The 22,002-nt window shown below is 53.3% G+C and overlaps 1 protein-coding gene across 2 annotated transcripts in view; it reads right to left on the bottom strand.

Annotated features, from left to right (window-relative positions):
- Positions 1 to 22,002, bottom strand: part of TTC28 (tetratricopeptide repeat domain 28) — a gene marked incomplete at both ends in the record, with an annotated part of 602,748 nt that overhangs the window by 59,720 nt on the left and 521,026 nt on the right. For both annotated transcript variants that reach the window (XM_080717620.1, XM_080717621.1), the window contains 4 exons: positions 12,357 to 12,522; positions 14,444 to 14,662; positions 16,519 to 16,648; positions 18,485 to 18,594. In XM_080717620.1, the coding sequence (XP_080573746.1) occupies positions 12,357 to 12,522; positions 14,444 to 14,662; positions 16,519 to 16,648; positions 18,485 to 18,594 (625 nt within the window). The remainder of the gene's footprint in view (positions 1 to 12,356; positions 12,523 to 14,443; positions 14,663 to 16,518; positions 16,649 to 18,484; positions 18,595 to 22,002) is intronic.

Raw genomic sequence — 22,002 nt, 5'->3', positions numbered from 1 at the left:
TGCACACCATACTGCACACCCCGCACGGGAAAAAATGCAGCTCCGTGATCAGAGAGGGCCAGAAAGGACACAGGGGCCAAGAAAGAAGTAAACAGCAGAAACCTGCACAGGAAACCGGTGACCCCTGAACGGGTGCCCTAAGCCCGCGATGGGGCCGTGGCTCTCAAAGGTCATTAAGAGTTGCCGGGCCGCACGCTTGTAATCCCCGCACTTAGAGAGGGCTGAGACAGGAGGATCGCGCAGGTTCGAAGCCAGCCTCAGCTACTTAGTGAGGCTCTCAGCAACTTAGTGAGACCCTGTTTCCAAATAAAGTATAAAATGGGTCTGGGAGTATAGCCCGGAGGTAGAAAGCCCCGGGTTCCACCCCTAGTACCACACACACACACACACACACACACGTCATTAAGAAGCAGGCAGGAAAGAAGGAAGCATGGCTTAAAAGGGAGGCCAACGGAGAGGAATCGGTGGTGTGTATCACTCAGCCTTCCACTTGGTCTCTGTCACAGAAAGGCTGTCCCCGGCCTTGAGGTGACAGCCGATACGCGAGGCCTGCAGGCCAGCCGCCCCTGTGGAACCCAGAGACACAAGTCAGCGTGCGGTACGAGTCGTCAGTGGACGGGCTCTGTCACCTAACCTGGCCAGGTGGAAGCGAGGCATCTGTGGTGCTTCCAAGGCGCCTGTCATCAGGGCCACAGGAAATGACGTTCACACAGGCCGGCCATCTAGGGGAGTGGCACGGAATTAAGAGAAAGGCGGCTCTCTGATGAAGGCTCTGTCTCCACTGGCCGCATGTTCTAGGCGACAGATGCTCAAGTCCGTTCTGCCCCAGCTTAGTAGCAGCAGCTCCTCGTGCCTTGACATAAGCCTTTCAAAGGCTGGAGGCACCTCATTACTTTGGAAGCCTCACCAAGTGTGAACCTGGTGCTCTGGGATTCGCTGAGTTTGGGGGTGACTCCAGGGAACCACCCATCCTGCAGGCGACGCTGCCCAGGGGTGCGGATCCGTGTTCCTGAGACAGATGAGGTTCCCGGGGCAAGCGTGCGAGGAGAAGCTGGGCAGCCCCGGGAGGGCAGAGCTGCGCCCGCAGGCCCCATCCACAGGTGTGTCCGTGCAGGAAGGGGAGCGGAGATGACCCATGTGGGATGTCGAGGGGCCCGGGAGCCTGAGGCGAGGTTCCCTCTCTCCCCGTGCTGTCACCCCGTGACCTGCAGACCCGAAGCAGGACGCTCACTTGTGGCTGCGAGCCCCTGGAAGCCCGGGGAGCCCTGTGCACTTATCAGAGGAACATCCAACCAGAACACGACAAGGGGGCATCCGGCAGGTCCCCCAGGCCTCCGACCGCCATGCCGCACGCTTGAATCGTAAAGGACAAAGAGGATGAGAAACACGCCTATTTCCGCTGGTTTGAAGAGGAACCAGGGCACTATGTGCTGGGGTTATTTTCTCAAAGCAAGATATGTCAAGAGTTACTTATGAAAGGTCTTAAGTATTGATTGTTGAATAAAGCTGTACACAATCAATGAGGAAGAAACGGCCGGGATTTCACGAGGGCAGAGGGCAGGCCATACAAAGTCAGGATATTGAGGCTTGATAAATTCAAAGAATGTTTTATACCGTCATTTGTGGCAAGAGCCAGCGTGCGGTTGACACGGGACCAGGAGAGGCAGGCAGATGTCTGGACTCATCAACAGCACCAGCATCCCAGCCGGCCTCTCCCCTGCCCTTGTTTGGGCAGAAACAAGCTTTAGGGCCACGGACAGAGGACCGGGGACAAGAGACAACAGGGGCAGCGTCTGGCGTTCAGCGGAGCTCCCGCCAGTCTTCAGGGCATCGGCCACACTGGCGCCTGCCCCACAGCACCGTGTGTAGGTGCCACCCGGCCCTCAGCGTGCCCGTGACAGGCTCAGGAGGTCACCCCACGCGGCGCCGTCTGCTTTGTGCCTTTGGGCTCACTCTACCCCCAGAGTGCTCCCATGGACGGTGGGGAGACTGCCATCCAGTGATCTCAAAACTTCTGCTTTACAGAAAGCTCAGGAGAAGCATGATGGAGACTCCACGTGGGCTGACTGGAGGCCGCACCAAGGCCCAGCACTTACCCTCCTTGCTGGGCTGAAGGTGCTCGCTAAAATACTAGCCAATCCTTCTGAGCCTGCTCTGACCTCAGCCTTTGGGAAGGGACCCAAATTCGAGAATCAGGGGCACGGGCCTGGAGTCTGCAGTGCGCCCACACGCTCCTACGACTGTGTCACTTTAGCGCTTGCTCCGGCCCCTGATACGGCACTGTCTCCCCCAACCCCTCAAACAAAGCTGAGCCTGTCTACTTTGTAGACCAGGCTGAGCCTGCCTTTTGGGACCCAGCCATGTCAGAAGTGGAGGGCCACAGGACGGGACGCAGAGATTGCACCGGGCAAACCTACCCCTCCCCGAGGAAGCCCGACTTTGGTTCTTGCAAGGAAAGGGTGAGTCTTGTAGGCAGACAGGGAGGAGGGAGCCTCAAAAGACCAGATCCTGTAGCAGAGGATGGCCGTCTCCCTCTCACGACCACAGCTCATTGTCTGGCAGGCCTCGGCCCTCCATCCTCCACGGTTCCCGCAGTGAGAACTGTGCAGAATGCCCTTTGCCCCTGACTCTCCAGGGCCCAGCTCAAACGTCACCTCCCCTGGTCCCTCCGGCTATCCCCTGGCCCCACTAGACAGAGTGGGATGCGGCCCTCGGTGTCCAGCCTCGCACGCGGTGGGTTAATCATTCACACACTGTTGCGAGCCCACACCGGGAGCCACCGTGAGGCCGAGCATCCCAGCGACGGTTCCAGGCTCAGCACCGGCCCTGGCATGGACTACGCGCTCATAAAATGGGTTTGAGGCGGTGCTACCCGAATTCACAATGAAATTGGAAACTCTTTGTTTCAAAGGGATGATATAAATGCCAAAAAAATTATATCCGCTTTTTTCTCCACAGAGTTCTGGAAAGGATTTGGAGTAAGAAAAACCATTTGTCCCATAAAGTAAAATCTTACTAGTTTGGATTAATTGGGAAGGGGTGTGTGTGTGTGTGTGTGTGGTACTGGGGTTGGAACCCAGGGGCTTTTCTACCTCCGGGCTACACTTCCAGACCTATTTTATACTTTATTTGGAAACAGGGTCTCAAATGTTGCTGAGAGCCTCACTAAGTAGCCGAGGCTGGCTTCGAACCTGCGCAATCCTCCTGTCTCAGCCTCCCAAGCGCGGGGATGACAAGCGCGCGCCACCACGCCCGGCTTGGGAAGTCATTCTTGATTAATAAAAAGCCAGAATTAGACAATAGTTCTGGAAAGATAGGCTTCAACTTTCTCCTCCAACAGGGCTCGTGCTCAGCAGTGACACAGTAATTGGTGCACAGGCGTGTGCTTTGCACACACCGGCCTCACGTGTGGTCCGCGGAGGAGGGCGGGATACGGAGGGAAACTCCAAGCGCTCCCTCAGCATCTCACCGTGCTGGAAAAGTACAGCGTGCCGATGAGAATTTACAAATGAGAGCAGGGCGTGGTGGGCACGCTTGTCATCCCACGACTGCGAGGCTGAGGCAGGAGGATCTTGGCCCAACGACAGCCTCAACCTCTGAGGCCCGCTGCAACTCAGTGAGACCCTGTTTCAAAATAAGGAATAAAACATAGGGCTGGGGGTTTGGCTTGGAGGTAGAATGCTCCTGGGGTCCATCCCAGTACTGCGCATGCGCGCACGCACACACACACAGTTACAAATAACAGATGTAAGAGAGGGCAGACAAAGTCTCCTCATTAGTCTGAAGTACTCGTTTATACCATAGGTCAGACCTGTCCTAACAGCAGTCTTGCTTTCACCTCCGATTTGCTTAAAACCTCTTCTTTGGGGGAGATCTTCTCAGGACTGTGTCAATCATGGCCTTTGGCCCATGCCACCTTCCCCTCATGCCGGCCGCTATCATTTACTTGGTAATGCTTTTTTGAGGGGAAGGACTGGGGATTGAACCAGGAGCATTCTATCTCTTGAGCTACACCCTCAGATCTATTTTTATTTTAAAACAAGGCTGGCCCTGAACGTACAATCCTACTATTTTAGCCAAGTTCGGGGACTAGAGGTGTGTGGCACCACGCCCAGCTATTAGATAATTTCTATTAATGACATCAGCACACCCAGAGCCCCCCACAAAGGTCAAGATCTTGAGGACAACACATGGATCATCGGTGACGCCCAGCGCCCGCCCCACCTGCCCAGCCAGAGGCCGGAGCCATCCCTCACCCGCACTGCACCCTGGCTGTGCTCTCTGCAGAGGGTCAGTGGCATCTCTCTGTATTCCTAAAAGTACATTTTTACCTTTGTTTCCAACTGTTAGAGGATGCCACGCCACAGGTAATTCGGGGATGTCACTTTTTTACTTACTACCGTGTCTGTGAGAGAGCCGTATGGACGACTCGCTTGTACTCCAGTTTGGCACTACACCACTACTGCTCGTGGGGTCTCTCACTAATTGCGGATGCCAAAAAAATATGGTGACTCTGCACAGCTTCTGATGTGGTTATGGAACTCGCTGCCCGTCCCTGCCAGCCACATGTAAGACGTTCATGACCCGCATCACCTCCAGCCCTCGGGATGATCAGACTGGCTACGATTTGCTGACTGCCAGCAGTGTAGTCAAGTGGGTTCATCAGCATATTTAAAGCAGGGCAAGTAAAACTATTAAGAAAATGCATCTGATTATAAAAATAACACGATAGAAAAATCAGAAATAAAGAAATGTACCAAACGGGAGAGATAACAGCAACCATTCAGCAAGGTTTAATGTCCTTTGCAGTGAAGGAACATGGACCCCACTGAAGGGGTCTGCAGCGCTTCACTGAAAGCCTCCTAGGAATGCTCCTGCAGCCCCGCCTGCGACCGCACAGTGACCGCACCGCCTGGGCCGTTCTGACCAGCCTTAGGATCCCGAGGTGCCACCGGGCGTGGTGGCGCACGTAATCCCCGGAGACAGGAGGATCACACAGGTTCGAAGCCAGCCTCGCTGGTTTAAGAGACCCTGTTTCCAAATAAAAATATAAAATAGGTCTGGGAGTGTAGCCCGGACGTAGAAGGGCTTCCAGGAACCCCAGTACCACCAAAAAACAAAACAGAATCCTGAGGTGCCACGACGCTGCCCCAGGTGCCCAGGGAGCAGCTTCCCTGCTGCAAGGCTCTGGCTAAATATCCGCGCTAGACGCAGAAGAGGTGTTTTGAAATGCATACCAGCTTCCCCTCGGGAGGTGTTCAGCACAGCAGCTTGCATCCCGCCTCCTTTGATCTGGGGGGAAGGGACTGGGAGTTCTTATTAAACGCTTAATAAAAGCAATTCTTTTATTTTTAAATCCATTTCCCGAAACTCCTTTGTAGCACTGTACTTCCTTTGAGCAGCAAGATGCCATTAAGGCGAGCAACGAACGGCCTGTGGACTCGCGAGGACGCAGCGGCGGTGGGTAATTGAATGAAGGTGTCCCCCGAGGCGCGGAGACTCAATTTCTAGGGGCCGGTGCGCGTTACGAGCACTGCAGCAGCAGTAGCCCAGCCTGGCGTGAACAGACCAGCTCACACACAGCTTCTGGTGACTATGTTTCAGATCACTGCTGCCTCACTGCGGGCCGGGCAGGAGAAGGGCAGGCACCTGCTGGAAGACACGCTAGCCGCGGGAGTACCAGACAAGGAAGAGCAAAGGAAGGGCCCCTTTCAGGCACGTGGAGGGCTGAGAAGCTGACTCGGACTCCTCAGGGTTGAGATAGTTCTGACAGAAACAGTGGGAGAGTTGACACGCTCTGCAGAGTGGTTAGACTAGAGCAAACGCACTGGCTTCCTGCTCAGACTGGAGATGCGTTTCAGCCAGGTAGAGTGGTGTGCACCCAGAATCCCAGTACTTGGGAGGCTGAGGCAGGAGGATCACAGGTTTGAGGCCAGCCTCAGCAACTTAGTGAGACCTGTTTCAAAAAATAAAATTAGGCCGGGTGTGGTGGCGCACGCTTGTAATCCCCGCGCTTGAGAGGCGGAGACAGGAGGATCGCGCAGGTTCGTACCTAGCCGCGCTGGCTTAAGAGACCCTGTTTCCAAATAAAAATATAAAAAAATAGGTGTCTGGGAGTGTATGCCGGAGGTAGAAGGGTTTCCAGGAACCCCAGTGCCACCAAAAATAAATAAATAAAATAAAATTAGGAGGGGTGTGGTGGCGCACGCTTGTAATCCCAACATTTGGGAGGCTGAGACAGGAGGATCGCAGTTCATGGACGGCCTCAACTACTTAATGAGGCCCTTTGCAACTCAGTGAAACCCTGTTTCCAAATAAAGAATAAAAAGTAGGGCTGGTGGTGTAGCTCAGAGGTAGAATGCCCCTGGGTTCCATCCCCAGTACCGCAAAATAAATAAAATTAATTAAATTAAATGGGCTGGGGATATAGCTCTGTGGTTGAATGCCCTTGGGTGCAATCCCATACCAAAAATAAAGAAAGGAGACACTTCCTTTGTTCAGTCAGGTGTGCAGGGACTGATAACTACTATGTCCCAGGCTGCCCTAGGGGCTGGGTGTACAGAGGCGACGGGGTCAGGCCAATACCGCTTCTGAAAGCCTTCTGAGGAGGCACTATGTAAGCAGGATTCTGGAGGGCGAAAGGGACCGGCCATACTAAGGCAGTGAGCAGACGTTTGTAGAGGGAGGAACGACTTCAGAAGCAAAGATGAGAGCCCGGGGGTCTTGTGGGGATGAGGGAGGCTGGGGCCCAGAGAGACGCCAGGCACGCTTCTGCATGGGCAGGCGGGGCCGGAGCCCGCGGGGCACCAGTCAACACGAGTAACCTGGGCTGGAGTCTAAAGACCATCAGGAGCTTTGGGGGATTTGAGTGTGCTGGGGGTTACAACTGGTGGAAAAACAAACAGAGTACCAAGCACACTTTGGCGAGACAGACGCCTATGGCAAGAGGGGGCTGGAGGCCCTGGTGGAGAAGGAACAGGGAGGTGGGAGAGGAGGTGGCGGCGGTGGCTGGAGGCAGAGGGGGCAGGACCTGCACTGTGCTGGCAACAGTGGAGGCAGAGGCAGGTGGCTGAGAGCACATTTTAACAACTATCAAGGCAAAACGTGCGTAAGATTTATAATCTTGACTATTTCTAAGCATACAGCACAGCGGTATTAACTATATCATCTTCTTGTTCAACTTATTCACCATATAAAACGGAATGCTACGCCCACTGGAGAAGTCATTCCCTTCCCTGCTGCCCCGTTCCCATGACGGCCATTCTACTACGAGACCAGCTGCTGTAGATACGCACACGGGTAGAATCAGGGAGATCTGTCTTTTTTGTGTCTGATTTATTTCATACAGCACAATGTCCTCCAGGTTCATCCATGCGGTGCATGTGACAGGATTTCCTTCTTTTTTAAGGCTGAAAAGTATTCTCTTGTATGTATATGCCGTGTTTTATCTATTTACCCACAGATGGGTGTTCAGATTGCTTCCGCCTATCGGCAACTGTGAATAACGCTGTGATGAATATGGGTGCACAGATATCTCTTTGAGGTACTATTTTCAATTTTTTCTGGATATATATACCCAGAAATGAGATCACTGAATCATGAAAGGATGTTGCATTTTGTCAAATGCCTTTCTGAACCAACTGAGCAAAGCATATGCCTTTGTCCTATCACTGTTAACATGGTATATATAGTTATCCATTGAGCCATCCTTGCATTCCAAATACCAGCCCACTTAGTCATGGTACAGAATCTTTTTAATGTGTTGTTGAATTGTGCTAGCTAGTAATATTTGAGGATTTTTCATCAATTATCATCAGAGATACTGGTTTATAGTTTTCTTGTATCTTTGATTTTGGTATCAGAGTAATTCTAGGCTCATAAAGTGAGTGGAATAATTCCTCCTTTATAATTTTTTGGAAGGCTGAGGTGACTGACGATCCTTCTCCTTCATGTGTTGGGTAGCATTCTCCAGTGAAGCCACCTGGTCCTGAATTTTTCTTTGTTGGGAGCTTTAGGTTCCTTGCTTGGTATAGATCTGCTCAGATGTTTTATTTCTTCATGATTCGGTATTGGTAGATTGTTCAAAATGAATGTTATATTCTGCAAGATTTTCTTTGGATTGAAAAATGAGGGAAAGAATATTGGGCGACGATCTATTTTTATCTTAAGAAACTAGGTTTATGATCATACATAAATGAAGATAAAGACTGAGGCGGGAATGGGGGAACTCAAAATCTGGCTTTAGGTATTTTGATTCAAGATGTCTGGTAGATACCCAGACAGAAATGTTTAGGAGGATCAAAAGTTCAAGGCCAATATGGGAAACTTAGTAAGACCTTATATCAAAATAAAGAAATAAAAGGGCTGAGGGTGTAACTCAGTAATAGAGGTAAGTTCAATCCCCAGTATCATAAAAATATAGAAATAAGTAAAATAAAAACATGCACTTAAAAATAAGCAAAATAAGAATAAAGCAAGCGCAGTTCATAATTATAAACACCTGCTTATAATTACAACTAATGTTACAGCCTTTTAAGAATCCTTTCTTTTTATGTTTATGTTTTGCTGATGTAACAAAATCAATTATTCTATAAGCTAATTATCCTACTTTTTCACTTAATATTTTGTCACAAACATTTGTTAATGTGATTAAAAAATCTCTGTAAATGTAATTTAAAGCAATGTGGCATTATATTGGACAGATATGAAATAATTTGACATTTAATCAGATTAAATTTAGGTTTTCATTCTATCTATAACATATAGACCTAAGACAAATTTTCCTACATACACATCTCAGCTCCAGTTCTTTTTGTGTGTGTGGTAATGGGGATGAAACCCAGGACATTCTACCTCTGAGTTACACCCCCAGCCCGAATTTTTATTCTTTATTTTGAAACAGGGTCTCGCTAAGTTGCGGAGGGCCTCACTAAACAGCAGAGGCTGACCGCGAATTGTGGTCCTCCTGTCTCAGCCTCCCAAATGCTGAGATTACAAGCGTGTGCCACCATGCCTGGCTTGCTCCAATTCTAATATGGAAAAAGTTTTAAATAAAAAATCCTGACCATTTTAGAGATATTTTTAGAAAAGTTAAACCTAGCCAGGCGTGGTGATACACGTCTGTAGTCCTAGTTTTGGGGAAGTTGAGACAAGAGGATTTCAGGTTCAAAACCAGCCTCAGTAATTTAGCGGGACTCTCAGCAACCTAGCAAGAGCCTTTTTAAAAATAAAGACAAAACATTTTAAAAAAGGATTAGGGGTATAGGTTGTAGGTAGAATGCCCCTGAGTTCAATCCCCAGTACCCCCCCCCCAAAAAAAAAAGAAGAAAAGGAAATTTTAAGCCTATTTATATTCCTAGGGCATATGTCTGCTTATTCCACGTGTCCTTGCTATCATTGTACCATATAGCTTTAAGAATGTTCACTAATTCTTTAGATGGAAAATAATATGGCATTGAGATTTTCTTATTGTTTTCAGGAAACTGTGAGGCAGAAGCCAGAGTCTCACAAAAACTCTGTGCCAGTCAATTCAAGCCATGCCAAGGAAGTGGTGAACTGTTAGGACCGTAATCAAGACCGTGAGTGCAAGCTTTCAAGACAATAGACACAGCTCTAGCATGAGTCCTCCACAGCGACAGGGCAGACCTGGGTCCGGCCATGGAAGGTGGGGACCTAAGCTCTCGAGGGCAGCCCCAAAGCCGCCGAGAATCCGGCCACAGCCGGGGGCGGGGGGCTGAGGACTGCTCTGAGCTTTCTCTACTTGAAGGGCAGACTAACTTTGGGGAACGAAAGGGAGTTACAGTCCCTCCCGCTTCCTTCCTACCGATGCAGAGCTGAGCTGTAACCCCAAAGGCCTTGAATTATTCACTTGAAAAGGCCCCTGCAGGAAGAAGGGGGTCGTCTCCAGCTGCGTGAAGGAGGGCTGCGCGAGCCAGGCCCAGTGGCATACCTGTGACCCGGTACAAGGAAGGCTGAGGCAGGAGGAGCCCAGGTTTGAGGCCAGCCTCAGAAGTTTAGTGAGACTTGCTTCAAAATAAAATAGGGTTGGGGTGTAGGTTAGAGGTAGAATGCCCCTGGGTTCAATACCTAGTACCAAAAAAAAAAAAAAAAAAAAAAAGGAAAATAAAACCCTCACAGGCACAAGCATCTGGGGTTAAGGCAGAGCCATGGCCAGGACGGAAGGCCTTGGGAAGACCTCACCCTCTTCCTTCTTGCGGTGAGTTTAACGCAGACACCTGACAACTGGGAACGAGTGAAATCCCATTTCCCCCACCGAGCCCCATTGGTGGTTGACCTGAGACGACCTGTGGGCGGCCATCATTTGCCGTATGGAGCGGATCGCGTGTGGAGGTGGCAGACGGCAGCTGCGGCGCCCTGGGCAACTTCGTGATCGTGGTTCAAGCTCTGCCCGTGGCCTCTGGCATCTGAAGACCTGACTGGTGCTGCCCTCGCGTCCCAGAGGCTTTGCCTCAGGAAAGAACTTCAATCAGCTAAGCTCGCAGCGGCCTGCACAAGCAGAACCCCAGTTACCCTGCACAGTGTTGCCTGCAGTGATGGCAAGAATTCACCGGGAGGCCTGCGCCAGGGTCACCAAAGGCTCTGTGCACCATGCGGCGCCCGGGACCTTCTGAGCTTCCTTTCCCGACACCCCCTGCGCTCAGCTCAAGCACCTGTCAGGGAAGGCTCTGCGGGGCCAGGCAGGCTTCCTCGCCCACCACGTACACTCTCGTTGCGTCCTGCATTTAGGTACGCAGGACAGTATTAATTACTTTTGATCTACTTGTTTACTTTGGATATTGGGGATTGAACCCTGGGATTCTACCTATCCCTTTTGGTTCTTTACTTTTGAAACCAAATGGGTCTTGCCAAGCCTCTGAGGCTGGCCTTGACACTGGGATCCTCTTGTCTCAGCCTCCTGAGTCCTGGGATCACAGGCCTGCGCCACTGTGTCCAGCTAATTACTTTACATACTGTGTCTTTCAGTGTGGTGAGAGCAGAGACTTCGGCTCCGGTCTATCCCCCATCTCTAAGTGCTCCGGTCCCCGTGGCACTCGCAGGCTCACCACGGGAAGGGCCTGGCTGAAGGGGCTCCCGGTCCCCACGCTCGGCCACGGAATGCCTCTGGCCAGTCCCAGTCCCACCGCACTGGCCTGAGCCGCTCGCCCGCTGGAGCGGCTTCCACACCTCTGCTCTTGCCTCGCTAGGGTCGTCTGTAACTGAAATCTCTAAGGGCGGCCATGCCTCCAAGTCCTCGGCTCACCACACTGCCAGCCCTGTGATGGCCACACCGCCGCCTCGGGCTGAGGACAGGGATGTTCGGGGCGTGTGGCAGCCGCACAGGGAGACGGGGCGAGAGTGCGTGCGTGTGGCCGAGGCCTGCACACGCTTCATAGAAACGGAAGCTATAAAGTGGCATTCTTACACACCGGCCGTTTTCTCAGAATACGATGGTAATGTTGATCTAGACTGCCCATTCCAGTGCTGGCTTCTGCTGACACCTTGACATTACATCATCTGGCAATTATATCTCACCCAAGGGCTCCTCCCTGACCTCAGAAGCACCCCCAAAGGCCAGCCCAGCTGCTGGCAACGAGCTCTGCACGCCCCACAGAGCCCGGGCGGGGCACGTCGACTGGGATGGCAGAGCTGGCCCGGGACCTTGACAATTACAAATGGAATCATCAAAGACACAAGCGGAAGTTTGCTCTCGGGACATGGCGCCAGTGCGCGTGGCAGATCAGCCTCTGCCACAACATCTTCTGGGTGTTGGCAACCGCTGTCTGGAGGGTGGAGGCGCCCGCGAGAGTTGGGTACAGCACAGCCAGCGCCACTGAGCTCTCTTCTTGTGGTGCTCCCCAGAAGCAGGGGGTTGGTGGGAACTATTTTGCAGATGTACCACAGTCTATCATCATGAGAAATGTTTCTGTAGACGCGCCTTTTACAGTCGCTGCAGAAAGCAGCCCCGTCTACTCCCGATATCTGGGAGCTCAGCTCCCTCCACCTCTGCCCCCAACACGCACCTCCCCAGTCACTGGTGCTAAATCACGCTCTCGAATAGCAGTCAGCTACAGTACGAACAAACTCATTCTCATCTGTTTATAGCCCAAAAAAATAGCCTCCATTTTAATTAGCAGCCATGCCACAAAGTTGTATTTATGTGCAACAGTCTACATGGAGAACAGGCTTCTCAGCTGATGCTCCCCTCATCTGAAGGGCAATTACCAGAAAGAACAGACACATTCCCCAGGGGCTTCCTGCTGTCGAAGCAATGATGTTCTCCTAGTTCAAGTAGGGTGCTTATTAGCAACTAGCCCCTGGATTTCACTGCAAATGGGTGTGGGCGCTTCGCTCCCTACCTGGAGTAGTAGGACTCCACCCCCAGGGCCTCTCGGACGCTGGCGATGTGCTGCTCCAGGGCCGAGCTGGCCGCCGCGGGAAGGGTGGCGCTGCTGCCCGCCTGGAAGTCCCCGGGGTTTTCCACCGCGCTATCACCCAGGTAGTGCTCGTGGAACTTGAGGATTCCTGAAAGCAGCAGGCATGGCCAACGTCACACACAGGTGGGCAGCAGGAGAGGGACGAGGGAGGTGGGGGTGGCAGGGCCCACGCTCTGTGGCCATGTGAGCGAGCCTGGGAGGAGAGCCGAGGTCTCCAGAGGCTTCTGGCTTGGATCAGTGCCTTTTTACAGCTGTTACCATCAGGCTTGGTGCCTGAAAATAGGGGATTCAGGAGACAGCTTTTGCTTCTGATTATATATATATATATATATATATATTATACATGTAATATATATATTATACACACACACAGATAGAAACTCCTGGAATTAGGACTATTTCCTATGCATTTCCAATCTTATTCTTTTCAGAAGCATCAGCTCAGCAAAATATCTTGCAGGATCTGTGCATGTCTGTGCCCAGGTAGACTCTGCAGACTCTGAAATCCTGAGCAAACCTCTAATTAGCTAAGTGGAAACTGTGCCATGAGAGACCTACTTCACAAAAGCACATCAAAATAAACATACATTGTGAAGGCCAAATAAAAACACTTTTTAAAAAGTAAGACTAACTGGGTGGTGGTCATGAATGAATCAAAGGAAGAAAATATTTAAAGAAGATGGCGCCATGTACCTGAAGAAGCCACAGTGGTTTTCTAGCAATAAACACAGGACATATTCTCAAATGGTAATGAGCTGGGTCAGGCCAGGAGCACGCTACCCTCTCTGATTGGATTAGAGCCCCCAGCGAAGGCTTCAGAGTCTCATTAAGAGCAAAGAGGGATGAAAAAAGAAACAACGGGGCCTCGTTACACACGGCTCATTATTACAGGGCCGGGAGACGCCGCCTGTCAAGTCATGTCCCACAACCAGAGAGAAGAGGAGCGGGGCCTCCCTCCCCACCTGTCAGCCTCCTCCGCACGAGGACCGCGCCCTTTGGGAGCGGGGACACCCGAGGCTCCACTGTGGCCCACATCCCTTCACCAGGTCACCATTAAATCACAACTTAAAACTTTTAGCATAAAAGGGTCAGAGAGCAGCATGTCCTACATGGGCAGCCCACAGAACATGGTATTAAAAAGAAGAGGCTACAAACAATGATGGCGAGACACAGAGCGCCCGGGTACAGACGCTCAGAACCCCAGAAGCATCTGTCAGCCAGCCGCCATTTTTTTTTAAATCAAAGACAGAGAAACATAATCAAGAAAATCTTGTCAATTCTCCCTGACAGCTGAACTTTTTACAGACAGTCAAGAAGCCCATCCTTCAAGATTCCCAATTACGAGATCCACTTCCCAGTCCATAAAGTCTAATTGGATCTGGTGTGTCTCCAACGTGGAAGAGCCATCAGCATTTTATTATGCAAAAAACACGGCCCTAACAGCCAATTAGTGGCTCTGTACTCAGTGAAACTGCTACATCCTAAACATTTACTGCCGCTTTAGTCAAAGGGGATTTTTAACTCTAAAATAGATTTTCGACAGAACTGGTAAAACACAAAACGAAAACAAAACCCAAGTTCTTTTAATCTCAGAAATTTCAAGCTTCAGACTTGGAGACTGTGAGAGCTGCCATTACTGTCTTAGTCTAACTTTTCCCTGACACAGGAGGACCATGATCCCATCATATCTATCTTCAAGGGACTCGTCAGGACCTGCAGCCGTCACTGTGTTAACCAATGGACAGCAGCTGCCCACAACCAGGGCCACGAGGGCGACGGATGCCCTGCACTTCGCCTTCCTGACAAACGCGTGGACCAGCAGGGAGCAACCGTGTTTTGAGTGAGCGGGCGCTGAGCCCGCTTGGCGACCTGCTCCGCAATCCACACGTGGCAGAGGCCGCGTTCCTGGGTCTAGTTTGGGGTGATGGGGCTCCTCCCTCACTGCCAGCAGGCCGGACCGTCTCAGGGCTGCTGGCTTAGTTGCCCGTTCCCTCCGAGAGAGCTCTCACCTGCGCCAGGAGCCAGCAGCCAGCTGTACAGGTAGCCGGCAGCCAGGGAGTAGTAGAGCACCAGCCCCCTCTGGCCGTTCACCATCTCTAAGATCTGGTCGATGGTGACCGGGGAGTAGGGGTCGGAGTCCTGCTGGCCTGTCTGCCGTTCCACCAGAAGGTCAGCAAACGCCCTGGTCCGACCTCTCTCTGCCACGGCCAGTGCCTCGTCGTGGTGACCTAGGAGACGGAGACAGAGACAGGCTGAGGGGTCTGCCAGGAGCGTGCTCACTTGGGGAGAGCCCACGGGTGCAGCTCTCAGGTGCAGCTCGGGAACGCTGCCGCAGACTCGGCTCCCTGCCTGGGTCACCCGCAGGCTCGGGGCTCACGCCGAGGGAGCCATGCTTGCGGAGTCACTGTCAGATTCCGTAGCACCTTAGGCCGCCGAGCCTTCCCGTCTCGCAGCTGGAATGGCAGGAGTCGACCTGGCCTAGTAGCTGCCTGCCCTCTGCTCCATGTCCTGAGTTGCTTCTGACACCTCCTGCCACCCTCTGGCTTCCTGTTCAACATCCACCCCGACTCAGAGTTTGCAGACAAGCCCTGCAGGACACGTCTCCCGTCCTTCCTCCCAGATTCCTGCTCTGGAGCACGTCATCCAGCCCCATCTCCCGTGCCTGTCCCTCTGCTGGGTGGCCTTTCCCTTCTCACTGAACTTGTCTCAAAAAGGAGGGTTATAATAGTCATCCTGCACATCTCAAAGGCTGTGGCGAGATTAGGCGAGGCTCTCTCTGGGAAGACGCCTGGCAGGTGTTACGTAAGCACCACCTGCCTGACAGGTGGCGCTGTTTCCTGAGGGCCAGATCCTCATTCCTCGCCAGGCTCCAGCCGGCTTCCCCTCCCCTCCCTCCTCTCTTCTAGTCCCCGTGGGCAGAGAGCTTAAACCTCTGAGGTCTCTATTACTTTAAAATCATTTCTCGCTTTCAAGCTTTCCCCTGGTCTCCCAACCAGCCTCTAATCCTGCTTTCTCTAAGAAGCTAGTCTGTACTGCAGTTTAAAAGCGGCGCGTGGCCGCGGAAGCACAGATGGAGGGCAGCGCGGTTTCAAGTGAGGATTATCGGAAGCGCTGAAGGAGCAGCGCAGAGGGCCGGCTTGTATGGTAAATGCAACATGGAGAGTGGCTGGAACGCGTGCGGCCGCCGAGGGCGCGGGTCGGGCAGGAGGGGATGGCGTGCCTGCCTTTCGGGCACTGGGGCAAAGCAGAAGCGGGTTTATGTGAGTGGCTGCCAGTCTCTTCTTTTACTCCATTAAGTTATTAACGGGAACAGCAGGAACCATTTCTGTGCGCCCTGGAAAACTAGCCCAAAGTGCTGGACAGATGCAGCGCTGTGGCTCTAATAGAGGAGAGATTACAGTGCCGGGCAGTGAGCACACAATCTTCCAGGGGAAACGTGTGTGTCCCTAGACACACAGCAAAGGGCAGGGTACTGAAAAGCCCTCAACTTCAGAGGCGTTGTTCGTTTCCATGGATACCTGCTGGGAAGAGGCAGGTGTCCGGTGGGACCTGGGAAGGGCCGGCTGGGATGGTCAAGGCCCAGGGGTGGGCAGCTGCAGCTGCACTGGTACCCCGGGGCACACTCCTGGGAGAACGATCCCAGGTCTTGGACTAGAGTGTCACAGCTAGGGGCCAGCCCGGAGGGCGCAGACACCTGCCGTGGACCATGCTGAAGGAGGCGAGGCTGAGGAGCGGCCCCTCCCCTGCAGCTGGAGGCTGGAGCACGGGGTGGGCACACTGGCACTGTGCCTGGACCAGCCAGCCTGCCTTGTTTCCTGGCACGTGAGCTCGTCTACCTTAGTGCCAACCACGCTGCACTAGACTCTGCCTTATGACTCTCGACAGGCTAAGAAGGTCTTAACTCTAATACCGGGTACTGGCCCTCGGCCCAGCACACAGTAGGCACTTTACCAACTCTTCTGAACAGCCAGCGTGGCCTTAGTCTATTGTGACAAGTCATATCTCATCGCAGCAGTTTGGACACATGGCTGCACGCGTGCACATCCCCCCCCCCCACACACACACATACACACGCAGCTCTCACCTAGGCTGACCAGCACCCGCTGCAAGGCCTGGTAGGAGGACGTCTGCAGGTCAAAGAGCGACAGCTTGTAGTCAGTGCTCAGCTGCGCCTCGTGCCGGATTGTTTCAAACAAGGCTGACGCCCTGTAAAGCTGCAGGAAGAGACAAGATGTCAGCCTCAAAGCACGTCGGCTGTGGACAGAGGCAACTTCTTCTCAGACAGTGTCTCGACCCAGACACTGTTAAAAGGCTTGGAAAAGAGGAATCTTTATTTCTAGGTGGTCCCTGTGGAGCCCTGTGAGTGATCGCTTACTGGGTATGATTGATAGTTTATCAACTGTTGATAGAAAGGAGCTCTAGATTGTGGCGCCTTGCTTCACTGTGGGAGGCAGCCCCAGAGCAAGCGTTCTGACCGCAGGTCCCAGTGAGCCTCCTCCTGATTGCAAACCCAGCTGTGCTGCGATCAGAATCACAGAGGCCAGCACATCCTGGAGATGACCACGGCCCCGCGTCGTCGTATGACTAGACGGTGCCTCGCTCATACACCGCCACCCCTCATGGACATCTCCTCTGAAAGAGGGACCGAGGACTGCACAGCCCCGCCTCTCACTGAGATGGCCCGGGTTCCTCGCTCATACACCGTCACCCCTCATGGACGTCTCCTCTGAAAGAGGGACCGAGGGCCACACAGCCCCGCCTCTCACTGAGATGGCCCGGGTTCTCCTTCGAATGTGCATTTCTTCCTTTACTAAACAAACCCATGGGTAGTTTACTCTTTGTCCATGGGTAGCTTTACTCTTTGTCTTGGGAATTTTTTTCCAACTCACAGTCCATGCCATGACATAAAAGTCAAGGGTTATAGACATAAGGTTGGAAGGATCTTTAAAAAAATTGAAAAGGCTGTGAATCCAAACAAGTGCTGATTTTGATTAAAGAAATGAAAAGCTCCCCTGTTGTCCTTAGGACAGGGAACAGGGGTCAGGAGTGGCCCTGGGGAGGCCCGTGGCGATGGCCGTGCCTGGGGCAGGCGGGAGCCTTTCGCAGGTGGCCCAGAGCCCTGAGCCGCATCCAGCATGGCCCTCCCAGCCCTTGCGGGGCCAAGCCCCCGAGGAGGCCTGCCCACCGCCCGCACAGGGGACCGCGGCTGGCATCCCAACTTTTTCAAATTGAAAGGAAGGGCTAAGAGGGGGCGCCTGGTGCGCTCAACTCTGCCTCTAACCTGCAGCCACTCTTGGCAAGACTGAGCCTCAGCCTCCTCCCCTCTGCGAAGCAGAGGGCGATCGCTCAACTTCTCAGGACATTTTAAAGAGTAAAGGCAATGAGGAAAGTACTTGGAAAATTGTGAAACACTGTATCAATACAAGTTTTAATTTTTGCAACTGGAAATTTAGGAGATTAATTAGTTATGAGAGTACAAATACCCTAACAACCTAAGACGCTGCGACAAGATTGGCCACCCTGTGCTCGGCTCTGGGGCGCAGGCTGGCGGGCCTCGGTCCGCTTCTCCTTGGTCTCCTTCACTTAGCACGACGTCCATGGGACTCACTCACGCTGGCAAAGGGCTGAGTGTGCGCTGAGAGGCAGCCACCTCACCCTCCAGCCCAACAGACCAGGCCCCGCGCTCCAGCCCCGGGGCCAGCTGGACAGCGAACTTCAGCCGTGTGCCCACGTGCAGAGCCAGGCGCGTGGTGCGCCACAGCGAGCGCTGCTCTAACTGGAGTCCGAGATACCTTGCCCAGTGCGAATCCTTGTGGTTTCATACTGAAGTTAATGCCGAGCAGTGGCACATGGCCAGCATCCCAGAGAAACTGCCGGGGACGCTTTCGGGGAAGCCAGCGAGGATCGTTCAGGATGTAAAGTTTCAACACTTCTGGGCGAGGGAGGCTGGAAACCCTGCATCAGCCCCAGCGAGGGAGGTGGCCAGCACCTCTGGCCAACGCCCTGGCGGCGACAGTGCTAACCCCAGGCCTCCAGGGCTCTCTGCTCACCTGGTGCTGGGCCTCCTCCAGGTTCCCACTGGCCCAAAGGGAGAGGCCGAGACCATGGCGAATTTTAGCCTCATCTTCTCTTCGGCCCAGCTGCTCAGCTAACCTTAAACCTGAAACCAGATAGGAAATTTAGAGGAGTTGGGAGGATGGGCAATCCCACCTCCTGCCCACCTGTCCTGGAGGTGCTTTTGCTCTGGGTGTGTGCAGGGAATGTCAGGGGAGCAGCAGGAGAGAAGGGAGGACCCGGGTCGAGCCAGCAGAGCTGGATCAGCGTTCTCTCCCAGGTCACTTGCAGGTGCTGTGTCCCCGCAGACAGGTTTGCAGGCCTAGCAGAAACCTAACTGGGCCGCCCCCCCCCCCCACCCCTCCAGATGCAAAGCCCTTAGTTTGCAAGTGTAAACCACTGGCTGGTAAATGTATATAACCCGATTCTGTGGCTGGCGGCTCCTCCTGACAGGCAAGTTGGAAGCTATGATAACACTCCCTCCTATCACCCCACAGGCGTTCAGTCAGTGCCAACGGGAGACAAATGTTTTCCTAAAGCAGAATCCACGCCCACTGCCCCTGGTCCAATCCTTTTTCCCTCTAAGTCTGAGACTCTAATGCGCCTCAGCGGGTTGCCTTAAATGAGGCTGTCTGGTTTGAATGGCCTTCAGGAGGTCCCTGCAGTTTGGGGTCACTTCCCCCCAGCAAGCTGCAGGGCTTCAGGACAGCAGCAGCCTCCGGGCGTTGTGGAAGCCCACCGAAGGCAGCTGCTCATGGTGGTGGTCATGAGGCCGCGCTCAGCGTGGCTCTGCCCTCACCCCTGCTCTCTGCACGGTGAGCCGGCGTGCGTGGACGAAGGCACAAGGCCCCACCACACGCGTGCACACACAGCCAGGGCTGCCTCCTGACAGAGGAGGGCTGGCCACCTCAGAGCACGCCGGCCTGTGCAGTGTCCAGCTTTGAAAGGAACTGGGTCAGCAGAGAGGCTAGGGAAAGCGAGGCCCAGGTTCATGCTCATAAATTATGATGCCCCTCAAAAGGCAAACAACACCAGAGACCTGGGAACAGCATTTTAAAGTTTAAACCATGTCACTGGGTAACAAACATAGTACTTGCAAATAATTCCCATTTTTAAACACCTCACAGAACGGGAACACACAGGGAGGAAAATGGTTCTAGAGAGAAAGCAGGAGGTTATGGGCTGTCCGGCTTTTCCCACGCTGACCGCACTGACTCTTCACTGCAGACGTGCCCGCCAGGTCTGAGTCGCCGTAAGATGCACCAGGCCAGACCCGAGAGGGCAAAGGCACGTCCTGAGGGGGCTCTGCCTGGCCCCTGCCCTATCCCCAGCACTGCAAAACAACAGTAACCACCACACCACACGCACCTGTGGGAAGCTGACTCATCCCCGAGGCTCTTCCGAGCCCAGTTTGCCAGACCCTGGTTGCAAAACCCCGAGTAAGTCAGTAGATCACTCTTCATTTGTAAAACTGGGGAAAGCTGGGCGGAAGCAGTGGCTGGGCCCGAGCTGCTCACTCAAGTCACCTGGCTGCTCACTCCTCACGGTGATGCGACCTGCAGCCCCTCCCTCTGAAGCCTAGGAGAGCCCAGTGGGCGGGGGAGCACGGGAAGAGAGCCCTGGGGCCATTTCCAGTGGAACCGTCCTGTCCCCTCCGCTCAAGAGGCTGCAGACCCAACTCAGAGCACACGGAAGCACCGCCCAGGGGTCCACGCCTGTGGCTCAGAGCTCAGGAGAGGCACCTGGCTTGCCCGCGAGGGAAGGCCTCAGCCACAGGCTCCCTCTCTCGGAGCGATGAGGCGTCCCGGTGGGGGGGGCAACAGGTAGGGGCTTCTCCGTCTCTGTAAGACTTGGGAGTAACAGAAATGATAAGAATAAACATGCAGTAATGGCACAGCGCCTCCAGCAACCAGCTGTCCCACCGAAACAGTATTCCAGGAAGGACTAAAGAATGTAGCCGAAAAGTTATCAGACCTGGGCTTGAATTTAATAGTTTTCACAAATTCAACTAAAAATCACCCCGACTGTTGGCATTTTTACCATAGCCAGGAGGTTCAGGAAACCAAAAGCACCCATTTGGATTTGCCGCACTGCAGGAGACCCCTCTCCCCCGGCCTGCACGGCGCTGGCAGCCTCTGGGAGATGCTCAGCTGCAGCTGGAGGGCCCTGCTCTGTGCAGGCACCGCCATCACCCTCCTCCCTCCTGCTTCTCTCTCAGGGCTCAGCTGGGGGACGCTCTGCCCCAACCCTGCATGGCGCTCCTGAGGTTAGAAACAACTTCAGAACGGTCCCATGTGGCTCTGGGGTCAGACAGCCCACGTGGTGGTCAGGAAGCAGAAAGCCTGACCCGGAGAGCTTCCTGAGCCTCAGCTGGCTTCGCTGCCAGAGTGGGAAGAAGAAGAAGATACACCCTAGCCGGTGCGGGGCACGCGCTTGTCATCCCAGCATTCGGGAGGCGGAGACAGAGGGATCAGGATTCCCGGCCAGCCTCAGCTACTTAGTGATGCCCTCCGCAACTCACTGAGACCTTGTTTCAAGATAAAGAATAAAAAAGTAGGGCTAGGAGTGTAGCTCGGTAGAAGGCCCACTGGGTTCAATCCCAGGTAACACAAAAAAAAAAAAAAAAAAAAAGAAAAAAAAAAAGAAGAAGATACACCCCTCAAGGCTGTGAGGACAGAATCAGATTAAGCCCTTTGAAGTCAGCAACTAGTTAAAGGGGTGGCGGGCCAGCGCCTGCTGAGGGACTTCTGTTCCGGAGGAAAGGCGCATCCAAGGACCCGCTGTGCTCAGATAACTGGTGGGACTGAGGGCAGGAGAGGAAGGGAAGGAGCCAGTTTCTGGGCCTGCCTGGAACAAGACTATGAGGGCAATGGCCCACGCTCTGTGGGTAATTAGCACTGGGCAGGAGTCCTGGTCGGCAGCTCTGGTGCCCCTCGGCCGATGCTTCTGCATGAGAGCTCAGCCATGGTGTCAGAATGACATCTATGTAGTGTTGATACCATTTAGGTATGTTCTAAAGGAATCGTGGCGTGGTGACGCATGCCTGTGAGGCTGAGACAGAGGATCGTAGGTTCGAGGACAGCCTCAACAAGTAGTGAGACTCTCATCAACCTAGCAAGACCCTGTTTCAAAATAAAAATAAAATAGGGCGTGGGTGTAGCTCAAAGGTAGATGGCCCTGGGTTCAATCCCCAGTACCACACATACATACATACATACATAAATACATATATATGTAAATACATAAATGTGCTCTAGAGGGCCAACAGAACTCGGGTGGGTGGGTGCAACCCTTCAGAGGGTTTTTTTTTTTTTTTTTTGGTAATGGGGTTCTTGGAAGCCCTTCTACCTCCGGGCTACACTCCCAGACCTATTTTTACATTTTTTATTTGGAAACAGGGTCTCCTAAACCAGCGCACGCGGCTGGCTTTGAACCTGCGCGATCCTCCTGTCTCTGCCTCCCAAGTGCGGGGATTACAAGCGTGCGCCACCACGCCCGGCCGGGCAGAGGGTTC

This window comes from Muscardinus avellanarius (genome assembly GCF_963383645.1).
Source record: "Muscardinus avellanarius genome assembly, chromosome: 21".
NCBI classification, from domain to species: Eukaryota; Metazoa; Chordata; class Mammalia; order Rodentia; family Gliridae; genus Muscardinus; species Muscardinus avellanarius.
This window is presented reverse-complemented; position numbering and strand designations above follow the sequence as displayed.